The 24872-nt window shown below is 32.1% G+C and overlaps 1 protein-coding gene across 2 annotated transcripts; it reads right to left on the bottom strand.

The window, feature by feature from the left end:
* Positions 1-13742: 13742 nt before the first annotated feature.
* Positions 13743-23914, bottom strand: LOC127730214 (beta-1,3-galactosyltransferase bre-5-like). 2 transcript variants are annotated; one of them, XR_007994998.1, is made up of 3 exons: positions 22112-22503; positions 15165-16372; positions 13743-14058 (listed from the first exon to the last, which is right to left on the bottom strand). XR_007994998.1 is itself a non-coding variant. In XM_052238504.1 (3 exons), the coding sequence occupies exons 2-3, from the start codon at positions 22159-22161 to the stop codon at positions 15364-15366; spliced, it is 1059 nt and encodes a 352-aa protein (XP_052094464.1). In that variant the 5' UTR covers positions 22162-22174; positions 22751-23914; the 3' UTR covers positions 13743-15363. The 2 variants fall into 2 exon arrangements, 1 of the variants encoding a protein (XP_052094464.1); XM_052238504.1 differs by adding an exon at positions 22751-23914 and having other exon boundaries at positions 13743-16372; positions 22112-22174.
* Positions 23915-24872: the final 958 nt, after the last annotated feature.

Below are 24872 nucleotides of genomic sequence, written 5' to 3'. Positions count from 1 at the left end.
TGTACATGTATATGTAACATTTATTTTTTTTCAGAGTGACAATCATCAAAATAGAAATACAAAATCTAAAACCCAAAGTTTCATGCTCTATTAGTATATAAAATAATGCTTATTAACAATTTATTTAAAGTGAGATTTTAAAGGCTGGTCCCTCAACAGACTGGTTCCTGTCCTTTATCTGTTTCTCTCTGATACCCGTATGTTGCAAGGGAGAGGACCAGCCTAGTCCCTCAACAGCTTTATATTTTCATTTCATTTTGATTTATTTAGTTCTAACAGCTTTCATCCAATTTTATTTCATTTGTTCAACATTTATGTCTATTTACCAAAATATATGCCATTTGCACTTTTCTATTCGAATAGTCTACTGATGAGTCCCATTAAATAGGATCACATTAAATTCAAGATGTGGATTCATTTGTATTATTCGTGGGATACCAATTTTCGTGGTTTTCATGTGTATAGGTGAACCACGTATTTAGATTTTCAACAAAGTACAAGTTTCTATTGGCTTGTTTGCAGACTTTCGCAAAACCACGAAATCAAATTTTCTGGATGCCCCTCCCCCACTCTTTTATGAATATTATGTTTAGAGACAAAGACTGCCAATGTTGATGAACTAATAGTCATAAATCGTGTAAATTAGAGAAATTTCCTTTTTCTGAAACTACATTAGACAATTTTTAACAAAGCTCTATTTTTTTTTATATCAACATCCTTTATACCAGAATTTTTATCATAATTTTATATTACACTTCTTTTTATAAAGCCAATGATGACTAACATCAATGAACCCCTTAGCTACACACACACACACACATGCATTTCCTGAATAAAATCTATATTATGTTAAGAATTATTTGAGATACATCACTGTAAATACATGTACATGTATATTATAGCAGAGACATATAATTGTATCATGTCTCTGATTGTAAGTTGTGATATGTTTTATATACCTTTTGTCTCCTCCCAAATTCCCCAATTATATATTTATTAGATATAAATAGTCCAAAATGTACAGTATCTCGGTTCATTGATGTTTTCAGATTGTTTTACAGTTATAGAGACTAGAAAGACGAACTACATAAAGACGGAACAATATGATTGTGCACGGAACATGCATTTCGGGATAGCAGTGGAATATAACCACGGTAAGTATAGTGTCCGGTCAAGTTGCGATTGTGATTTTTCGGGTGAGTCGGACCACTTTGTTCGAGTGTAGACCGGGTTTTTTTTACGAGTGAAATTACATACGATCAAATCGATTTACTCTTTTTGTTTTGCAAGTATATAGATTCTACCACTGCATAAGTGTGAAACGATATTTCTCCACTCGAGGCAGTCAATTTTTTGGTCATTTAATAACTCTAATGATTTTAAAACGATATGTAGACAAAATTCACTTTTTTTCTCAATATGATATGCAAAAAGTTGTGTTATTTTTATGTGACGTCATCTGGCATGGGCGTCTTTTTCGTGATGTAATAATAATAAATTAAGAGGGAAACAAGACCTTTTTATAAGTAAATGTTGACCGATAGGCCACTTCACGGTTATTTCGGCCATATTGAATAGGGGGCAGATTTTTTGGATAGAGGTGGAAATAGTATGAAAGTACGGGAAATCCTATGCATGTTTCCAAGCAACTGTTCTGTTTTAATGATGGTTTCCCGTCTTTTTCAAGCCATTTTTTCCTCCATTATGAAAATCTGCCCCCCTATTCAACATGGCTGCACTAACCGTGAAGGGGTCTATTTTAAAAGAACTTAGATCAAACGACTGGATCAAACGAATAACACGCTGATTATATATAGATTATTCACTGCATCGAGTGTTAAACTATATTTCATTATTTGAGACAGTTGAATTCCATATCAATAGCGCTATACTTGCCGAGCTATTTCAAAAGTTGAAATTTAACTGTCGATAGTGGAGAATTATCGTATTGCACGAAATTTGGTGGTGAAATCTGTTTTTCTGATCACAAATACGATAAGTTGGCACACATTATTTTTTCTTTATAAAGATCTACAAAAAGATGTGTTCTTAATATGTGACGTCATTTAAGGAATGACATTAATATTTGTTTCTGTCATCAACAATGTGGTGCACACTGAATTTTAAAAGTGTGCACCACATTTTCGAGGTTATTTAGAATAGACAGAAAAACTATTACAGTCATTCCTTATAATTTAATTCTAAATTCCGTTTTTAAGGAGTAAATCATGAAAAACGTTGATGACGTCACGGTCACATGACAAAAATTATGTCTATGAGTGGTAGACAAAAAACTCTCAGCCATGCAGAAGACGTGTTACATCCAAAATTAAATTATTAAGCAGTGTCGCCTTTTTTCTTGTCAGAGGAAAGCAAGAAAATTAGACGTCATACGTTGATTATAAAAAATATAATCAACCGGTCAGGAAAAGTAAAGAGCGGGTAAGAACTATAGAAATCAGTTTCATTCAATACTGCCCTATTTATTCCAATTATATTCAAGTTTTCAACACAAACTACGCGTTATTGTCTTCTATTTCATTTAAAATCAAGCTGTAATTTAGCAAAGGATAATAGTGTTCATTAATTTTTAACTTTTTTTAATGGACTGCAAAATTTCTGTGCGTACATTTCACCATATTATGAAACCATAACGGTCAATAAAGAACTCACGGCATGAGACTAATAAATTTCTTAATGCTTGTTTTGTTTTTATTGTAATTATTTATGGCTTGCAAATATTCCTGATGAAGGTTAATCCAGAAAAGCGCTTCGGACGCATGGAATTTATAACGTGTTGTTTTCATGTTTTATGTTTCTTAAATTTTCTTTGTCGCACACTTATGTTTAATTACAACAAAACTAAAGTCATATAAAAAAGAAAACACAATACAACAACATTAAGGAACTGTTTTCAAGCATTACAAAAAGAGCCAACTATTTAACTTTACTATTGTTTATAATTATACATGATTTTTTTCTTCATTTCTTATGCCAAATTTGATTTTTGATTTCGAAGATTTACAGGTTATTCCAATGACTGATAGAGATGCGAATGAAGATTTATTCAATGATAGTCTTTTCACACTCGTCAACTTCAAAGAAGCAATTATCGCTCTAAGTTGGCCTATGGTCTCTAATCCGATTGTTTTATACATGTAAACATTGAACACCATTTATAAATTTGTTATCCAAACAGTCTGTTGTCGTTTCATATGATTATATTATGAATAAATGAATATTAATCTGTTGATTGTTAACTGTTACACAGTCTTCTCCTATGTTTTGAGCTGTACATATAGTGTGTAAATAAATCTATATGTATTGAAAATGGTATTGCGTTTAAAGCAGACACGGTGTCAACTATTGAACAAATATTAGTGTATGTATTCCTCGACCTTTGAGAGTTATAAGACGACAAAGTAAATTCGTATATAGTTGATTGGTTAAACAATATAGTCTTTATAAAAGTAAAGATATACAAAAAATTAACTCCTACTCAATTTCATCTTTTTGGGTTTTATTTTATATAAACATTTTATGTATAACATGTTTTATCTGTGCCAATTGCTTTATTTTAATTACACATTTTTAATTTCGAAATTTTTTATTCTAGTAAAAATGATTAGAATTTTCCATTCTTGCAGATTTATTCTACTTCGCTATTTCATAATTGGTATTTTGTCCTCATGTGCGACACCATACGGTTGCAATGAAAAAATTGATGGTATAGGTATTCTATCTAGTCCTTCCCGTAGCTCGTTGATAAGCAAGTCTGTGTTGTTTTTTTTATCCAGTCGAAATGTATTGGAGACAGTGTATATGTTCCGGACCATATGAGTATTTGGAAGAAATTAGAGACACCAGTAGTTGGATCATCTAACCTCGTATATTTAATTGAAAGAAACCAGTCAAACGTTTATTGTCGTTATATATGTCGCTTTACCTCAAGCACCTTTTAACTGTTAGTTAGCATATTATGTAGAGAATCATCAAATTAAGGGCATTTGATATCTTAAATAAAACTATTCTAATTAGATATATTTTCATCTGATATTGGACGGAAGATGTTGCCCTTTTATGTAATATAAGCTACGATTATTTGAAAATGCTTATAAACAGCCAAATGAATGCACAAAAGTAAAAATATGAGTCACAAATCCGATTGAATACAATTATCTGTCCTATTTTATTGGTTCTGTAACGTTTGTTTCAAATAGGACCAACTTTTTACCAAAAATCACCAGCACCGTATCAGGACCCACCAGCATAATGACAGGACCCACCAGCACAGAATCAGGACATGTCTAAACTGAGAAAATGCACAATTTTAATAAATTGCGCAGGTTTTTCACAAAATAATTTTATCGTGTGGATTTGGGTATAGAAAGCGGACTCCAGGGGCATTTTTGTTTTAATTTTTCAGTTCTAGATTTTCTAAAAATGAGCACTTTTGTGTTACGCTCACTGAAACAGTTTAGAGGGTCACATTTTACAATGTCTGCCTGTGAACCCATAAGAAGCAAAACTCAAACATCTCAACTGTTTCCTTCGATTTTTTATGCGAGAAAACGTCAAAAATCATCTTTTTCGTCTTTGTTTACATATTTTCAATGATCACCAGCACCAGTCAGGACCAAATCACCAGCACAGAACGTTTTCTCGCAGGACAACCTTACCCACCGTGTTATACCTATACCAAACCAATTGCAACTAAGATTTTCAATTACAAGCACGTGTTGCAGGATCTCAATATTGGCAACTTCAAGTCTAAACCTCCTGATTGCACCTGTGCTAGCGCCCCATTCATATATACAACGACTGGCCACGTTATTACTGGCGACATGAACATTGTCAATAACACTTCTCTGCGAAATGTTTTATCAAAAGGCCCAAAATATCGTGAGCCTAAATCCATCAACTGGAAACACAACTTTAAGGTTCATCAGAAGGAATTGAAAAATATGGCCGTGTTTACACCACAAAATTTAATCTGAGTACAGACAAACCTGTGCATCTGCAAAAGTTTTAAGGTGTGGCAGGAACTAGGTAAATAGAATTTGTATGCATTTTATGTTTCAAAAAATTAAACACTTACTTGGAATTTAAGATTCTTTTTTTTAAGCCTGCAGAAGGTGATAAAATAAGTTTCATTTGATATGGTTCACTCATATACACAGTTTAAATCACCTGTTGTTGTCCAGATATCAATTGTCCAGTTAATCAATACAATTATTTACAAAGGGGAACATCTCAAAATAGTTTCCAAACTTAGTTTTTTTTTGGCACCTTCTGTGAGAACGAAAAAAAGGAATCTCAAAATCCAGAAAAGTTTATAATTTTCTGAAACTTAAAATGCATTTAAAATTTAATCATCTAGTTCCAGTCATGCCTTAAAACTTTTCCAGGTGCGCAGGTTTGTCTCAACTCAGAGTAAAAATTGTGGTGTAAATACGGTCATATTAGCCAAAAGGTTATGATGAACCTTATTACACTGATGGATCCAGTCGAAGATTATGCCAGACAATGGGCTAAACGCAAAAAAGAAGACGTAGATACTCTTTCCGAATGGATTACGGTTGTGAGGTCGTTGATACAAATTAGAATGCAAAAACTTAATGGGTCTATGAATACATATGCTACATCGATATTTATAAAGACCCAAATGTATCTAAGGACCTGTCCTATCCACATGACAAATATGTTGTTGTCCCTGCAGATAAAGCCCCAAACAACATCGTTTTCGTATGTTAATCATATTACATAAACTGCTTGATAAAGGAATAAGGTGTTGACAATTCACTTGGAATCTCAACACATACCCCTACGACACTAACCAAGGAGTTTAGGATAAACTCACCAATGAAGTGTCAGTTATGGTCGTTGATCCGGTAAAATTATGTAAACACTATATGTGTATTCACAAGGTAAATATTGAGAAACGGCCGTTGATTTTCTTGTAAAACGGAATTTAAAAACATGTAACAAAAATGGCACATGGTGAAAATAATGGAAATGAGAGTATAACAATGACGACGACAGTTGCAAAATGTGCATATGTCGTTATTCTATAACGTTTTAATATACTTTTTTCTTCCTTTAATTCCGAATGCATTTTTTGTTGCGGGGGATAAGTTGCAAATGGTATCAGAACAAAATGAAACATACGATTTGACTTTGAAAAGTTGAACATTACTGAGATGAATGTTCACAATTTTAATATGCATACGAAGAAGGGTACAAAAAAGAACACCGGGTAAAATGAATGTACATCCTAAAACGATCAGTGCTCAAACGATTTTTTTTTATCATTCACCTTTGTGACCACTCACGGTTTCAGTACTATAAAAGGAAGTAAAAATTATAGCACCAAAAAGTGGCTGGGAAGGAAGCCCATATTTAACATAGCAAAAGAAGATAACACAGTGGACTAAATACCTTCATTATGTTGATAAAGCTCTGAAATCTACTACACCATGTATTGACACAATCAAAAGGTTATAATGTATATCATAACTTATTGGTTGTAAGTTTTTTTATCAATTTACGCATGCGCAATGTCGGTGCTCATAACAGTTGTGTATGACTTCTTCCAATGACCTTTCAGTCTCTCAATTGAGACGAAATGTTGCCTAAAGATTTTTTACCCCAGGGAAAGATTACCGTAGCTGTATTTGGAAAAAACTTTTTGGAATTTTAGAACCACAATTCTTCAACTTCGTACTAAGTAAGTAAATAAGTAAGTAAGTAAGTAAGTAAGTAAGTAAATTTTATTTAGAGTCGGCATGTATATACATAATCACAGACAAAACATGAGCTCTGGTGAGCTCTTTAACCGACTATCACACAAAAGTCATGCAGCATCATGCAAATACTAATAAATAACAAGAGTGCACACGCTGAAATATCTCGCCTTTTTTACTAACCATTGATTTTATGTTGATAGTCCTAAATACAAAGCTTTACTACAAGTAACACATAAACTTAACATGATCCAAGAAAATGAGGTCAAGGTCAGATAAACCAAACGAGAAATACATATACACCTTACAATCATTCAATAAACCAAACATAGTTGACCTATTGCTTATTGTTTCTACGAAACAGTCTTAAACAAGAAAACTTAACATTGACCAATGAACCATGAAAATGAGGTCAAGGTCAGATGAACCATGCCAGACAGACATGTACACCTTACAATCAATTTAGGCATTGAATATAGTTGACCTGTTGCTTATAGTATCTAAGAAACAAACTTAACCATGAAAACTTAACATTGACCAATGAACCATGAAAATGAGGTCAAGGTCAGGTGATACCTACCAGACAGACATATACACCTTACAATCCTTCCATACATCAAATATAGTTGATCTATTGCTTATAGTTGAAGAAAAACAGACCAAAACACAAAAACTTAACACTGAGAAATGAACCGTGAAAATGAGGTCAAGGTCAAATAAAACCTGTGAGACTGATATGTACATCATAAAATATTTCCATACACCATTTATAGTTGACCTATTGCATATAGTATTAGAAAAAAAGACCAAAACTCAAAAACTTAACTTTGACCACTGAACCATGAAAATGGGGTCAAGGTCAGATGACACCTACCTGTTGGACATGTACACCTTACAATCATTCCATATACCAAATATAGTAGACCTACTGCTTATAGTATCTGATATATGGACTTGACCACGAAAACTTAACCTTGTTCACTGATCCATGAAATGAGGTCGAGGTCAAATGAAAATTGTTTAACGGGCATGAGGACCTTGCAAGGTACGCACATACTAAATATAGTTATCCTATTACTCATAATAAGAAAAAAATTAACATTACAAAAAATGTTGACTTTTTTTCAAGTAGTCACTGAACCATGAAAATGAGGTCAAGGACAATGGACATATGACAGACGGAAACTTCGTAACATAAGGCATCTATATACAAAGTATGAAGCATCCAGGTCTTCTAGCTTCTAAAATATAAAGCTTTTAAAGGGAAACTTCGCAAAAAAATGAAAAATTGATATTATGTCCATTCTGTATAAAAAAGCTCAAATTCATAAATATTAAAATTTTATTCTGCTAGATAAGAGATCACCATCGATTTTAAATTTAGAGTATCAATTCTCTGCGTGCGGCCATTTTGACATCTTCTCGGTTTAGAAACCACGATATATCTATAAACCACAAAGGACCAAAACCAGCAGTAACCTAATGTAGTCGTAATTACGTGTCGATATCTTGTCAATCGTACGGTTGTTTTATCCGACTAACTAACTTGATACGGAAAATGTAATTATTTGTTAAATAACTACGGTCTGTCGGTTTTTAAACTGTTTATATGGGAATTAGTTAAAAAGTCAAAGTTCAAAGTCATAAATAAGTGTTCCGTGTAAAATTGTTTTCGAAAATCTTATTTGTTCATAATTCTTTTATGTAATAAACTTATTTAAATAAATTCGGACCTTCCCTTATCTGATCACCAGCATGGCTTAAGGTATTAGTCCCAAAGGTATTGTGAGGTGACACGTCCAGGTATTCAAGCGATTTCCTGTCGGGCTTAAAAACTCTTATTACACAATTACATAAAGCAAGTTCATGCATCGTCTCACTTCTGAGAGTATTGATCAGTGTACACGGCCGATAACTTGTAACTTTCCATTTTGAAACTATCAGGTGTATAATATACATCTCTGTCTTGCGTGCCGATAGTGATATACTAGTCATTACAAGAGACATCTCTGTCATTACTAAACTCATACGTTTGTTTATAAATAACATTTCTGGTGTAAAGAATACTATTTATGAAAATCTAAATAATTCCAAAAAAAGATTTGATAAAATAAAAATCTATTTACAAATTTTTTTCCAAGGGTAAATTGGGGAAAATGTAAGTATATACTCGTTGTCAATAATGATGGACATTTTGAAACATACAAGAAATATTGATTTAACAAAAATGTACGCACTTGTCGATCATTGGTTTATACGCCTGGATAGAAAGTTACGGAACTATAGATAGTCGCAATTTAAAATATATACATGTATATTGAATATAAGAAAGAAACATCCAGAACAATTTGATTTAAATACAGGTCGATATCTAACTTGCTTTGGTTCATCGAAGTTATGGACATAGTAAAATCACAGATTTATATTTCAATTAGATTGTTCTCGAACAGTTGAAGAAATTCATCATCATCACTATTGTTGGGTATAATCATGGAAGTAATATTTAATATTACTTCCATTGTATAATGTATAATAAAGTGAACATGGTTCTGAAAGTACCTTATGTCAATTTTCCTGTTCCGACATGCATGTAATATATGCCACTGGACGTACACTAATGATCCAAAAAAGTCTATTTGAAGAAATAAAGAAACTTCACTTCGGATAGACTGATAGTAGTTGTACAAAAAATAAATTAACGAGTACCGTATTAACGTCTGACCAGCAAGAGGGTTGATTAATTTATTACGTTAGATTGTGGGTGAATAAACCATTCCCAATATTGCACTTAGTATGCATAAAATATTAAATAAGAGCATAGATATAATAGCCAGCTATTACATCTATGATAAGAGAAACATGAGAAAAAATATAAATACGAAAAGTCGCATATCTGGTAAAAAAAGTCTCACCATCTATAGGATTTCACGTACAATTGTTATGAAATAACGGACAGTCATTCACATGAATGACGGTACGCTTTGATAAAAAGGGGTGCCGTATATTATTCATCATCAATCTATTTTTTTCAAGTTTATACTTTCCTGTTATTCTTATCAATTAACGCAGAGACATGTCACTATGCACTGATCTCTAGTTAACGACAATCAACTATATAAATATCTGAATCTGATGTGAAATACCGTTCATCTCTTTCTTTCTTTTTTCTTCTTTTTGGGGGGGGGATTTGGGGGTGTCTTCCTCGAATGCCAACATTTTATATGTTACCTATTCCTTGAACGCCAACAAAAATATTTCAATAGATGTTTATATAATAGCAATAGGTGTTTTTATAACTATTTAAATGTTTTTATAAGTATTAAACTGTTAAAAATAATTAGTGAACTTGATAAAATTTAAACATTTTATCACTTTTTGATAAGAAAAAATAGTAGATTTTGGGGTTAAAATTATTATGAATTTTAAAGAAATAAAGAAAATTTAAACATTTTTATTACTTTTTATTAAAAAAAAAAGATATTTTGGGAATGGCAAATTTTAATAACGTAAGACATATAAGAAATTTTAGTTAAATACAATTATTACAAACTAAAAAATGTGTATGGATGAGCTGATATGAAGCATTTTTTCAAGTTATTACATATATGTATAGTCTTGTTATGTGCTGAGAGTGATTTTATTCAGAAAGACGGACGGACCTATAACCTAGAAAGTTGTACATACATTATGACACACCCTCTAGTGTTGGTTAATATACAAGTATAAACTTTGAAATCATAACCGTTCCCAAGATATAGAGTGGACACGATCTTTACCATAGGACATGGGGTTGTCAACTGAAACCAAAGTTTTTGACCTTGACATTTAACCTGGGAAGTTGTACTTACATTATGACACACCCTCTAGTGTTGGTTAATATACAACTATAAACTTTGAAATCATAACCGTTCTCTAGATATAGAGTGGACACGATCTTTACCATAGGACATGGGGTTGTCAACTGAAACCAAAGTTTTTGATCTTGACCTTTGACCTGGGAGTTGTACATACATTATGACGCACCCTCTAGTGTTGGTTGATATACATGTCAAGTATAAACTTTAAAATCATAACAGTTCTCTATATATAGAGCGGATACAATTTGTCGGACGGACGGACAGACTGATTACAATAGGGCGAACCGCCACTAGGCGGGGCCCTAATTACACATAGTAATCTTACACGAGATACAAAGTTTCAAGAAATTCCATCAAGTAATATGGGCGGATATTACAGCACACACAACTATAGAAATATTGAAAAGCAACATCAAAGTTTAAAGAGTCTAATGTAGAATTTGTGCAAACGGGAATTTCTGAAAATATGCACAAGTTAAATTTGTGAAGCAACACTTTTCAAAGTTTCATTTTAAGAGAATCCATATTTGTGCAGTAGCAGCAAAAAATGATTTTTAACAACTTGACAAACATAAACTAGATTTAGCTACCTGTAATTTACCTATCTGTTTAATTAGTATGATTGTTTTGATAAGCATGCACTTTTGTTGTGATAACTACTTACACCTATTCCTTGAACGCCAACATAATTTTACAGGTAAATTGTCGGTAGATCAAAGGATGTTGGCATTCAAGGAATAAACCGATTTGGGCAGGGACATAAACATTGTTAGATGTAATTAGGGTTCCCAGGTTGTTGTTTTTTTTGGGGGGGGGAGGGGGCGTGTTGGAGGTCAGGTCTATCGAAAGTTACAAAATAAGAGCGTTTTATTTATGAATTTACAAGAAGAATTCTGTTCTTGGACGTACTTTTCTCTTTTTTTTTTAGTTCAGTGATTTAAATTGAGAAAAAATCTAGTCAGAATTTAAATCGTTTCGGCAATCCCCATCTAAGACTACTTTAAAATCATGAATGGCCATGCTTCACAATCATGAGAATTTTCTTTGCATTGGTACATTATGTATCGGTAGTGATTAACCATGACATTTCCGGGTATAACAGAGCTTCTTGTATATTACCTGTATGTGGTTAGGTGTCGTCCTATGAGGTCTTGCGTATACAGGTTCACATTTATAATGGTTTGTGATATAACAAGGTTTTATGACATTCACACGTCTGCATGTTCTGTTTACCACATTCTTATCTTATTTTCAGACCGAAAGAGGAAATGAATAATTTCCAGGAAAAATATTGAGTATCAAAGTATCAAATTAATTTCGGGATTTTTTTCTTTCTTGGTATTAAATAACAGAAATTTAAAGAATAAACTGCTTTTCCGCTTTGAGGTATTCTTGCCAGTTAAAACAGACATATAATTATATATGTATATATGTCTCTGGTATAGACATGGTTTATGAATGAATTATAAGTCTTGCAAAGGTACACGATATAAAGGACATTGAAAATTGATTCCGCCGGTCTGTCTCCATTCAAAAAAAGGAAGGTTGACGTTAGATTGATTCTGTCATTTTTTTAAAACATCGTTGGTCAAATAGCTAAAGTATTTATACGTTGTGAGACTTAGAATATTTTAATAAGGACATTCCTGATTAGGTATCCTTTTTTTTAAAAGTTTTTCACACCTGAAAAGAATATTTGCTTGTAATTATTTGATTCCATTCCAAGAATTTCCTGTCAAATTTTTAAACATCTTTTTTCAAATAGCTGAAGTATTTTTACGTTGTGACAGAGACAGATTTAAAATATTTTGATGAGAACATTAATTCATGAATATGTAAATAAAGATCGCTTTGGACGGACCAAATTATATAATTACAATTGGTAATTATCTATTTTAAATAATAAAGGTTACCGATTCTAATTTGAAATAGTACAATTTTTAGTTCATACACTCGTGTTTAGAAGGCCATTATTATTTATAAATCTATTAAATTAAATCAATTCAGTATTTCATGGTTACACAAACAGTGACAGCGGTCATAATTCATTTTAAACTGAGCTTACGCAAAATATAAAAATATACCACGACTATCCAGTTATTGTGCAACCTTATTACTCCCCCAAAATAATTATATTTCTTTTTTATATTTCTGATTATAAAACTATCACACCCGTTTATCATTCATACAAAATGTTGTTCACACCTGGAACGGTGAACCGTGACGGCTAAGATTCACTGAGTGAAGATCAAAAGATTAGAATTACAGAATGCTAATATTTTAATTACCTTGAGTTTAACCACGCATTCAACAGTCACTAAGTGTCACAGTACATTACACATTGTATTTACACAGTACTAGCTGGAAATGTTTGCTAGACTTAAGTAAAAGGTCAGAATACAAACATGCATTTTTAATACATTATCAATCATGTCAGTTATATATGTTTGTTCAAAATATTCGTAGGAAAAAATATCATAAAAATGTTCTATTGTATGATTTACTTTTATTACTATAATCATATCAGAAATCCTTAAAACATAAATCCTACAATTTAATTTTACTGATCACTTTACTTTCTTAATTTTTAGTTGGTTAATAGCTACACCAAAAGTCGTCGATGCGCTTTAAATCGCGTTATAAGTTGGTTAACGAACAAGACTTAAATGAGATTAATTCCACTCCCGGCATGCAAAAAGACTTAAACTACGTCACAGAAGTCAGGAAGTTTGAATAAATAAAATTAATAATTCCCAATTTTCTTCTTTATTAGTTTTCATATCCAAATAAAACTTGGTGAATATGTTTTTATTGGTATTATGAACATAATAAGATGATAAGTAAAAAATCGCGAATTTTCCCTTTAAGAAGTTAGCTAACGCCGCCGCCGCCGCCGCCGTAGCCGCCGGATCACTATCCCTATGTCGAGCTTTCTGCGACAAAAGTCGCAGGCTCGACAAAAATGAAAAAGCATGCAAATATAATGAAAGCAAATTAATTTTGATTTCTGAGCCTCCAGAGTCAAAGCTCGTGCGGCAAGCACCTCTATGTGCATTGAATGGGGGAACCAGCAAATCACTTAAATATCTTAAAATACTAACAAACAAAAAAACATAAAAGCAGTAAATAAATAAAAAATTAATTATTAAGCACTGGCATTTAATAGCAGGTATATATAATAAATGCATAAAAAAGCAGAGCAAAAGGCCATAATAAAAAACAAAAAGAAAAAAAAGAAATTTCAGCTTTGAGACAGCACTGGATGGAAACGGCATGAACTGCAGTTGCATTTTTGACCCCCACACCAAGAATTTATATAATTCCTAAATTGGTCAAAAGAGGTCATAATTCTAGCCTCATTGGGAAGGGAGTTCCATACTTGTGCTGCCTCAAATCTAAAGGATCTTTTACCATAACTTGAGGTTCTAGGTCTAGGTACCTCAGCAGTGTTCACATACCTGAAATTATATGAATTGATTTTTATAACAACTAGATCTTGAATAAATAATGGACATTTTTTATTAATTATTTTAAAGGTTTCCAAGGCAACTGAGCGCATCCTACGAGTTTTTAGTGATGGAAGGTTTGAAATTTGCAGAAGCGTGTCGTATGAATTCTGATAGTCTTCATAAATAAAGCGGAGCGCTCGTTCTTGTATTTTTTCTATTTTTCTGGTATTTTGTTCCCCACAGAAATGCCAAGTCAAAGGGCAATAACTAAAGTTTGACATAATAAAAGAGTAATAAATTGTAAGTTTACTCAGTTTGTTTAGGTGTTTCCCAATTCTTTTCAAAACATTTAATTGCCTTGCAGCCTTTTTACAAATATTTGAAATATGTAAACTGAAGTTTAATTTAAAATCAATTGTAACTCCTAGTAGTTTTACCTCATCCTCACAGGATATAGAAATACCATTCAAATCAAACACAATCTTTTTATCATGTGTTTTTTTTTGCCAAGAGAGATAGCTTGAAATTTCTCTGGGTTGGCCTGCATTTTATTTGAAGAAAACCACTGTATTAAATAATTGCTGTCTTCCTCAAGAGCAGAAATTACATCTTGTAAGGAATTTCCAGACTTTGACAAAGTATTGTCATCAGCATAATTATATAAAGAACAATTTTTTACAAAAAAGAACAAATCATTTATAAAAAATATTAAATAGGATGGGTCCAAGGATGGAACCTTGTGGTACCCCTTTAAATATGTCAAGCATACCACTTAAATTTTGGTTTACTTTCACACACTGATTTCTTTTTGTTAAATAACTATATAACATATCAAGTGAGGATTTGGAAAGACCATAAGCTTTTAGTTTCAGTAGCAGTAAGTCATGGGGGAGACAGTCAAATGCTTTTGACAGGTCCATAAGGATAGCTGCAAGGTATTTATTTTGGTCTAAGGCTAATTTCCAATCTTCAATCACTCTTAAAAAAGTTGACTGACATCCAAAACCTGATCTAAAAGCTGCCAAAAATGGATTGAAGATATTATCAAAGTACTGTACTAATTGTACTTCTATGGCATATTCAAAAATTTTAGAAATGGCCGGTAATACACTTACCGGTCTATAATTTCCTTTTTCTAATACACTATTCTTTTTGTGAATAGGTGCAACTTGAGCTTCCTTAAGACGGTCAGTACTTTAATTGTCCTTTTTAACTTGTTTGATTCGGGCGTCACCGACGAGTCTTTTGTAGACGAAACAAGCGTCTGGCGTACATCATTTTATAATGAAAAAAAGCCTGGTATCTTTGATGAGTTTATTGACGCAAACGCAATAATGGTGCTGGTAATAATTTTGTGTGACTTCTTTCAATAGCCTTCCAATCTCTAAGTAAGGCATATGTAAGTTCGTAACCAGGAGAAGATAATATTTCAGGTAAATGATGGGTGGTACGTTTTTTATAGGGTAAAAATCCAGGATGATGTTTCATTTCTATGTTAAAAGCTGTTGCTACAATTCCAATATAACTATCCTCAACTTGAATAATCTTTGCATAAGTGACTCCTAATGCCAACATTTTTACGGTTTTCATATTTGTCAAGATCGTTCCTCCTATTATATATGATGGAAAATATGGAAACGGATACTCATTTGGTGAAAGGTATACTTTTGAATTGATAGCTCTCTGTGGTTTTGAAAAATCCAACTTGTAACCAATTATTACTAAATCCCGTGAGGTAATGCTGTTAGTTGCGACGTTATACACATTGTACGTATTGACTAATCTGTCATCATCTACGAAATGCACAAATGCAGTTGGAATATTTACGTCCGATAACCACAAAAGTGAATAAATCGTCTTGTAAACTAGATTTTCGTACGTATCTACAATATTTAGCTGAACAATATCTTTATACTGTTTTGATTCTATTTCAATGAAAGGATTTGCACTGTCTATATAGCCTATAATAAAAACAACTTTTGTTCGCAGTCCTTCAATACCTCCCCAAGTCTTGCGTATAGCATCACGTTGACCAAAATTTAGCACATATGATTTCACAATAAACAACAACTTCAGGTTATCGCAATTTAAATTATCACAGATTGTTTCTGAAGGATCTATTCTGTAAGCGTCCTCCTTCATAAAAACATTTAATGGCTTGACTTTTGTACTTCCTGTTTCTTGAATGTTATCAGTTATTCGCTCTAAATTAGGTATTAGGAAATCTAAGTTCATATACACATCCATGTAAGCATAGTAATATTGCAAGTAGGCTATTTGGAAGGAACAACATCCACACATCAATAATATAACTATCCTAAATCTAAAAAAGAATATAAAGAATATATGACAAGTAATTTAAAGGGCTTGCATAGCTTAAAGTAAAAATAATTCATAGTGACTGAAAATTCCGTAAGCTGATGTTTTTGTCCAAATAATTTACTTAAATTCAAGAATCCTTGTATAGTAATGATTACTCCTAGTACAACTTGAACATTTAAACGAGCTATATTCATTCATGGCAACTACATCTGTTCAAAATAGCTTACAGAAAATCGTTTCACTATATCTCCAGCGCCAAACATTTAACTCTGGCGATAGACATTACAATTCCATATCAAAAGAATTTATTAATAAGTATATGCATTATCGAATTCATGAGTATGTATTATAAAAACAAAATTCAAGCCTAACAATCCTTGGGACGACCTACATTTGACAGGTATTACGTTTGCGCGAATTTACTTGTAATTTACCTGAGTATTTATCTGTGTTTTTATCCTGAGAATAACCTGAATTTTGTTTAGAATTAATTATATTGATTGATAATTTATATAATCAAAGAAGTCTTTCTTCGTTTATGTAATTATTAAAAATCACTACATGTATGTCGAATAGCAATGTTTTGTATAAAATAGTTTGTCTTTTCTGGAAAGGAACATTCTAAGTATATAAAAACCATATTCTGGATTAAAACACAGTATGTAATCTTGACAGGAACAATATACAAGTCAGTCCTTGCTGTGAAAAGACTCTGTGTCATTGTTGGTACGTTTTGTGCTTTCATTTGGAACACATTCTTGGCTATATTAGAGACCCACTGGTGACGTAATTTTCTACTAAGTAGATGGCAAATAGCTTGCGGCTTTCATTTGGCATTAAATCATCTACAAAACTGCTCTTAACGCTAAATTAACTGGCAATCACAAACCCTGGTCGTGTTTAAACCACTTTTATCTTTCAGTTGACGAGTTTTTGAATATCTTTTTTTTATTAGAAAATAAATTTGTTAAATTCGCGCAAACGTAGTAAATTTTCAACAAGTAAATTTCGCGCAAACGTAATGCATTTTGTCGCGCAAACGTGGAAAATTGTTCTTGCAAAGGTTGAAAATTGTTTGCACAAACGTAGGACAAATTCGTCCAAACGTAACGCGCCGGTTCTCTGACATTCCCCTTAATTTCTTTCAAAAATCTTGACAGCTGACTTCTAATTTTGGATTTAAAAAACTGAAAATAATTTTGAATGTTATAGCAGTCATCACTTTTTGTTTTTGGGGAAAATTTAATTTTAATCGGCCATTTCACAAAATTAAAAAAAAAAATGTTTTGTTAGTGTTTTATTGCACTGTACAAAATTTTCTCATACAGTCTAGTGTAAAGGCATGAAATGAATAAAATGATACTTACTGATTAGAAGTTTCAGAATACTTTAAAGTCGTGTAAAGGCATGACATGAATAAAATGATACTTACTAGTTAGAAGTTTCAGAATACTTTAAAGTCATATAAAGGCATGACATGAATAAAATGATACTTACTAGTTAGAAGTTTCAGAATACTTTTAAGTTGTGTTCGTAAGGATGCACTTAATGAACTTGAATATAAAACAGACATTTTTTGTCAAAAACATTAATTTTTTATCAATTATTTTTTGTTCTAATGTTTAGTAGAAACATACTGTTTTTTCACTTCCCTTCTAAAACATTTTTTTTTTATAAAAAAAAATTAAAATCAAACAATGGATTTAAAATAATCAACATCACTGCATAAATACTGCAGTAAGGATTCTACTTCGTCAACATTATCTCCCCATTAAACCACTTAACTTTCTCAATCATGAAAATGGAGGTCGTTGTAAGGATGAAGATGTCAATGTAGGTCGTGAAAATCGAAAATTTATTCATATGGCAACATTACGATTTTTAGATGACAGTTTTATTGTATCAATTAGCTATAAATATAAAAATAAGAAGATGTGGTATGATTGCCAATGAGACAACTCTCCACAAGAGACAAAATGACACAGAAATTAACAACTATAGGTCACCGTACGGCCTTCAACAATGAGCAAAGCCCATACCACATAGTCAGCTATAAAAGGCCCCGAAATGACAAATGTAAAACAATTCAAACGAAAAAACTAACGGCCTAATTTATGTACAAAATAATGAACGAAAAACAAATATGTTACACAGCAACAAACGACAACCACTGAATTACAGGCTCCTGACTTTGGACAGGCACATTCAGAATGTGGCGGGGTTAAACGCGTTTGAAGGCGCCAACCCTCCCCTAACCTTGGATAGTGGTGTTACAGTACAACATAAGAACAAACTATAAAAATCAGTTGAAAAAGGCTTAACTCATCAGATGGATACACATAGAAATACATCTAACAAAAACACAAGAGTGGGCTCGGTAAACAACACCTCCGTAAAAATGAGGATGTGCTATCCCGTTTGAAATAAGTTTTCTACAGGTACAACCAAACTCCAAAACCAAATCTTTATATAAATCTTCATTCAATGTACTTTTATGCCTTTTGTCAACTTCATATTATAGTCGGATTGGTTGTCAAGGGGGTTTTTGAAAGTTAAAAAAAAAAAAAAAACACGATATAAAGTCTATGCAAATATTTCGCGGAAAGACAGTTTAAAATTTTTCAGAAATTAAATACTACATGGACTAACTACCCTAGATAACACATACACACATTGACGTTTTGATTTTCATTTCTAAGATTCACAAGTAAAGTCTGTTGTCAAGGGAGTATCAGTTAACGGTGTGTTAAACTTTTATTTTTTGTATTGCATTTCACGAATAAAATAATTGATATGCCTAAATTTTAATTGAAAAATGAGTGAACGAAAATAAAACAAAATACATGTAATAAATAAATCTGATACTTTATCATTTGTAGTAGCAAGAGTTTTTTTTTTGCCTCAGGGGGTTCACGCCTATATATTGGTGAGTTTTGGTAGCTTCTATGGGCCATTCGGATATCTTCGGAAACAAGATTCTCGGAACCTCTCGAAAATTTTCGATCATTTATACAGGTAGTTATCTATGTCTTTGATACGGTCCCTCTATGGATAGGCTACCACGTGACATTGTATATTTCAATATTCAAAGTTCATTTGTAGATCGGATAGTAAAAAAATAAAGACTAGGTTCAGTCAAAAAATCATTTATATGTTAGAATCTATTTGCCTTTTGACAAAACATATGTGTTTTTAATAATGCGAATGTTTATTAAATATTAAGTATAATGATAACGCAATTATATAATTCATGCTTTGAGACGGTCCCTGTACGCGTTGTGTGTGTAGTATTTAATACAGATTGTGACAATAAACCTGGGAATAGTTTATTAATATATATAATGTGTCAGAATTAACTAATTATTTATGAACGTTTATCACTTGATATTTTGTATTTCAAACTGGAAAAATGTCGGAAAGCATGAAGATAATTTACAAAATGATATTTCTGTTATAAATATTTATCTTACGTCGGAAACACAGTGGTCGGAAAAGCAGAAAGAGAAATTAAACAAAAAGATTTTTTCTGTAAAAAATATTTAATTTCATTAATAGATTCCTGACCAGGAGAATTTTCATTAAAATTGTTAGTTTTAAACTGAGACTAAATTTATCCTGAATGAAATATAATTTAAAATGTTATATATACGTGTATTATGCCCCACAGGTTTGAACAGTGAATACATTTATGAAAATTTAATGCAACATATGAGCCCCAATGAGCAGGGATGCGTGCACATAAGTTAGTATCACCCTGTTCACAAGACACACTTCACACACATTCCGGATTGAATGGCAACTTACGGTATTCTGACCTCTAGCTGTTTCTCTTTTTTTTATTTTTTAGTGACTGTCCTATTATAAACTTTGGCATTTTCAAAATGCTAAGGATTTTCTACCCCAGGAATAGATTACCTCAGATGTATTCGGCAAAACCTTTGTTTCGAAATTTTGAGTCCTCAATTCCTTTCAACTTCGTACTTTATTTGGCCTTTTTAACTTTTTTTATTCGAGCGTCACTGGTGAGTCTTTTGTAGACTGAACTCGAGTCTGACGTACGACATTTTAATACTGGTATCTTTTTATATCTACATATCTTTTTATATAAATTGGTTCTTTTGAGAGAATGTTCAGGTATTCATAAAACTCCTGAAAATAAGATATTCTTCAAAACCAAGTTTTCCTGTAGAATATTTGGATTGATTTAAGTAACTTCAGGGAATCCTTAAAATTTGAGATGTTTTAAAAGACCAAAATAATTGTCAGTATATAAGAGGTCCCAATGAAGCTGGTGTGTTACTCTTAAAAAAACTCGTTATAAGTTGCGTGCCACAGGGTTTCACTTCACATGGAAATTGGACTTTAAATTTATCTATACAACATCTACCATGAGTACAGACAGCTTCAATAACGTGTATACGAATAATTGAAGGCATCCAGGAAACAAAATATGAAGATATGGTAGATAAAATAAATGCATCAAGATTATAAAGCAAACTGAGTGCTTTAATTTATATTGCGATTGGTTTGTGCAATTTGCCATGGTGTTGTCAGTTTATTTTCGACTTATGAGTTTGAATGTCCCTTTGGTATCCTTCGCTTCTCTTTTGAATTAGACATCCGGTTTGCAGAAACCGGGATTTGCAATAGGATTATGAAAAAAATATGTACATTCCCAAGTAATAAATAAAATAGTCAAGCCTTAAAATGTAAATTCAAATAGTAGCTGTATATATACACTTTTCTATTCACAACTATCCATAATTGCTTTCAATTGACTTGTGCAAGAATCTACACACAATTACATATTTTTTAATAAAGGTGTTTTGACATCATCATTATCTTATTCTATTCACAGTCAATTATTTCAAATCAAAAGCAAACAAAAAATTCAGCAACATTTTTTGGTGACCAGTCAGCGGTCTCGGGTTCACGTGTTGCTTTTTTTTTTAAGAACCCAACTTGTTTTATTTAAACTTACCATCCATGTTGTTTCGGTTTATTACAAAGGTATTTCACTTGACCCATATATTTCATATTTTGGTGCTGTGAATTTTTAATGTTATTATATATCAACATGAAGCCTTAATACATCTGAGGCGAAATGTTGTATCAAATATATTTGTTGTATACGCTTTCAGGACAAACCAGTCAACTCATTCACGCTGAACGTAGAAACGTGTTATTGACTTTCTCAATAAGACGATTGCCCATTTCCCCCCAAAACTGTTACCTGAAAAGCGATCTAAATAAATGCTTATAAATGATCATTTTTTTTATCTTTCCGTGGGTTTTATTTGATGGAATTTATGCTTATGCATCTTCAAGATTTAAAAGTTTTTGCATGCACCTACCATAATCGGTTGTTTTGATGGAAGTTTCTTTAATTTAGAAATTGACAAATATCTCTAAGCTCCATACTATAATTTAAGTATAAACACGTGTATAAGCTGCAAAAACAAACCTCTATAAATTATTCACCTACATTTATCTTTTAAAGGTTATAGAAACAGTGTATACAATTCAAATATACCAATTTGGCCGTTTTTGCCTTCTCTAATAAAGCATACCATTTCTTTTGTTTAATTTCAATCGGATATCAGCCTGAGTGACATCTGTCGAACTATTTTTTTCTTCTTCTCTTTATGTATTTCTTACCTACTTAAATATGTATTTCTTATATACTTAAAATTCGAGACAACACTTAAGAAATTAAGATTAACATGGAGATAAAACTCACATTTTATTACGTCCACATTTTCTGAACGGTATTTTCCGCATTCGTTTCATGCTACCTGCTTCGCTGAAAATAATTGACACTTTGTAATAAAACAGTATAATTTTCGTTTGACAGTCGTATTATAATAGTCTGATATCGTACTATATTCTGCATTTAATCCTTCAAAATTATCTTCATCACGAAATGACTTTTATAACGAGTTTGTAATAATTCTTTCGATATTTCCTATCGTTCCAATATTTACCTTTTCCAATCTTTTCAATATTTACCTTTTCCAATCTTTCCAATATATTTCACGCACTATTGAACAACAGTTTATAGAATTCGTTTTTATTTGGTGAAACAATAAACATGCTGTTAAGCAAGTGGAATCAAAAATGTACGAAATGATGAAATATGCAAATAATTTTATCTTTGAAAATTGTTGCATGGTGTGTGTTGTGGTACTGCAAACGACCTTACTTTTTTAGGATAATCCTCTTAATCTGGCTTATCGTGCAACTTTTATTAGATTATTATTTAATTAATGTATTAAAGTTTCACAATAATTCATCAACACGATTAATGGTTAATCCTTATATTTTAATCAGGATTAATCGATTCTCATTTTTTTGTATCGAGCGCAGGATGAACACTTACTTTTGTACTAGTTATCTGTAATCTTTAAAGTTGTCACCATTACGCAGAGAGCCTTAAACGGAGACCATCAATTATTATTTGCGCTGGATTAAAACATATAGACAAGTTATAACAGAAACGGTACCAATGTTTGGCACAAGATGCGCATTTCGACAATTGATGTCGCATCAGTGATGCACGAGGCCAAAATATTTGAAAGTCCAAAACCTAGTACAAACGTTGATGAGCTGATTCGGGGATTTTCTTCGCCCTAAGGCTTATGAAATTACTATTTAATGCACGAAAAATTTACAGTGCTTTTTTAAAACATTTATATTGAAGAAATTTTCATTGATTAAACATTCAAATGCTCCCATAAATTCTTTTAGCAGTTTTATCCAATGCATGAATTAACGGACACTAAATTCCTCGTGTCTTTATCATATCACACGGCTAAAGGATGGGGAGAATAACAAAACATGAAATATCAAATATCCTGTAAAAAAGCACAAATATTCCGTAGTAAAAAGCCAAATGTCCTTTAGAAAAAGTGCGAATGTCCTGTAGAAAAAGCCCAAATTTCCCCTTTCTTCAATTTCAAATATCCTGCAGAAAAAAATATCTTTTTATTCTCTTTTCTTAGAGATCAAATGTCCATTAATTAATGCTCAAATGTCCTATCAATTTATTTCCAGATAATTGTTCGTAATTATTAACATTTGTTTTCATTTAATCTTGCTAGTACCCATTGACTTTCAATTATGAATAATTACCTCTTTGACAATAATGACAAGTGGATCTTTGTACGATTCGGTAATGGGAATACACAGTAAAAGAAACAAAGACCAAACATTTTTATAGGAACTACTCAACAAAGATTAAAAGAAAAAGAAACAAGAATGTGTTCATAGTACACGGATGCCCCCTCGCACTATCATTTTCTATGTTCAATGGACCGTGAAATTGGGGTCAAAACTCTAATTTGGCATTAAAATTAGAAAGATCATATCATAGGGAAGATGTGTACTAAGTTTCAAGTTGATTGGACTTCAACTTCATCAAAAACTACCTTGACCAAAAACTTTAACCTGAAGCGGGACAGACGGACGAACGGACGGACGGACGGACGAACGGACGCACAGACCGAAAAACATAATGCCCCTCTACTATCGTAGGTGGGGCATAAAAAGACGAAGATTTTCCACCTGCTAATTTTATTTTCTAACGGACTGATCATGTTGATGATAGTTCCTAAAAACTTATCAAAGATACCAATCCTACGATTTCAGGCTACATTAAACACGTGTTTCGTCTACATAAGGCTTAACAGGGTATTCGAATCAAACCAGAGGAGGGCCATATTCGAAGTTGAAGAGCATTAAAAACCGAAAACTCCAAAAAGTTTTGTCAAATACGACTATGGCAAGCCATGCCTGGGGGTAGGAAAATCCTTAGTGTTTCGAATAATCCAGCATTTTATAAATAGTAAATTGACAGACATTGAACATATCTATGATATCAGATGTCATTACAAAAGTGCTGACTACTGGCCTGGTGATACGCAAGGTTTTTTAAAAACCTGAACTTTTTAAAATTTACTAATAATGACCAAAATATCGTCCTCTAAAAATAGATTGTCGTTCAACTGATTGTGAAAATTGGTGTAAACGGGAAAAATTTGAAAAAAATCTCTTGATACTAACTTAATAAATGTATGATTATTGTGAATACTCGAATATCAGATTTTGAAAATGATTTAGTAACAAATAAGAGGGTAGATAATACGCCTATTATTAGAATATAAAAACTAACTCCAAATACTCGCAAAGCGGTTTGTGTTCTTATCGACCAACAAAGCAAACACAAAGTGGTGGTAGTATGACGTAAAAACTACAGATCTTAAAAATGAAATGATAATTTTTTCTACATTCAGGTCCGTGCGTTCCACAGAGAGTCGTAAAGTAAACAATCATAGCATTATCACATCTCAGCCTAAGGCATCCTCTGAACATTTGAAGGTCCATACTATGTATTGGTTACTTAATCTACACAAAAACACGTTAAATATCGTTTCATCACGGCCTCTAGCAAGTGTTCTACAACTGATCTTTCATTGCTTTTAACTAGTTCCTTAACTACTATA

This window comes from Mytilus californianus, unplaced genomic scaffold (genome assembly GCF_021869535.1).
Source record: "Mytilus californianus isolate M0D057914Y unplaced genomic scaffold, xbMytCali1.0.p SCAF_1, whole genome shotgun sequence".
Classification (NCBI taxonomy): Eukaryota; Metazoa; Mollusca; class Bivalvia; order Mytilida; family Mytilidae; genus Mytilus; species Mytilus californianus.
Note: the sequence above shows the minus strand (reverse complement) of the source record. Positions and strands in the feature narration are given on the sequence as shown.

Excerpts from the sequence above, each read along its gene's own strand:
- LOC127730214 (XM_052238504.1), bottom strand. The coding sequence starts at position 22,161 with ATGAAACGAATGCGGAAAATACCGTTCAGAAAATGTGGACGTAATAAA. Across the intron at positions 16,373-22,111 it reads AAATGTGGACGTAATAAAAT|ATTTAGGATAGTTATATTAT; the intron begins GTGAGTTTTATC and ends ATTCTTTTTTAG.